This window comes from Asparagus officinalis, chromosome 2 (assembly GCF_001876935.1).
Source record: "Asparagus officinalis chromosome 2, Aspof.V1, whole genome shotgun sequence".
In the NCBI taxonomy this organism is placed as follows: Eukaryota; Viridiplantae; Streptophyta; class Magnoliopsida; order Asparagales; family Asparagaceae; genus Asparagus; species Asparagus officinalis.
This window is the reverse complement of record NC_033795.1, coordinates 59,514,273-59,514,914: the sequence shown is the minus strand read 5'-3', so window position 1 is coordinate 59,514,914 and position 642 is coordinate 59,514,273. Positions and strand designations below refer to the sequence as shown.

General features: G+C 55.3%; 1 protein-coding gene across 1 annotated transcript in view; it reads left to right on the top strand.

The window, feature by feature from the left end:
* Positions 7–642, top strand: part of LOC109831520 (elongation factor Tu, chloroplastic-like) — a 1,266-nt gene continuing 630 nt past the window's right edge. The window contains 2 exon segments of the mRNA XM_020398853.1: positions 7–640; position 642. The exon segment at position 642 is cut by the window's right edge and continues 630 nt beyond it. Of these exon segments, the coding sequence (XP_020254442.1) occupies positions 72–640; position 642 (570 nt within the window). The 5' untranslated portion in view covers positions 7–71.

The window sequence follows — 642 nt, the reverse complement described above, 5'->3', positions numbered from 1 at the left end:
TCGAGTACGAAACCGAGAATCGCCATTACGCCCACGTCGACTGCCCTGGCCACGCAGATTATGTCAAGAACATGATCACCGGCGCTGCCCAGATGGACGGTGCCATTCTCGTCGTGTCTGGGGCTGACGGGCCAATGCCGCAGACCAAGGAGCATATCCTGCTTGCGAAGCAGGTCGGGGTGCCTAACATGGTCGTGTTCTTGAATAAGCAGGACCAGGTCGATGATGAGGAGCTTCTGGAGTTGGTGGAGCTCGAGGTCAGAGAGCTGCTTACCTCCTACGAATTCCCCGGTGATGATGTGCCTATTGTATCGGGCTCTGCACTGTTAGCTTTAGAAGCACTGATGAAGAATCCCGCGTTGAAGCGGGGCGAGGATCAGTGGGTTGACAAGATCTACGATCTAATGGACAAAGTGGACAGCTACATTCCGATTCCTCAGAGGCAGACCGATCTCCCTTTTCTCTTGGCTATTGAGGATGTGTTTTCCATCACGGGTCGCGGCACGGTGGCCACTGGCCGTGTGGAGAGAGGCACCATCAAGGTCGGAGAAACTGTCGACATTGTCGGTCTCAGGGAGACACGGAGCACCACTGTGACCGGCGTCGAGATGTTCCAGAAGATTCTGGACGAAGCTATGGCAG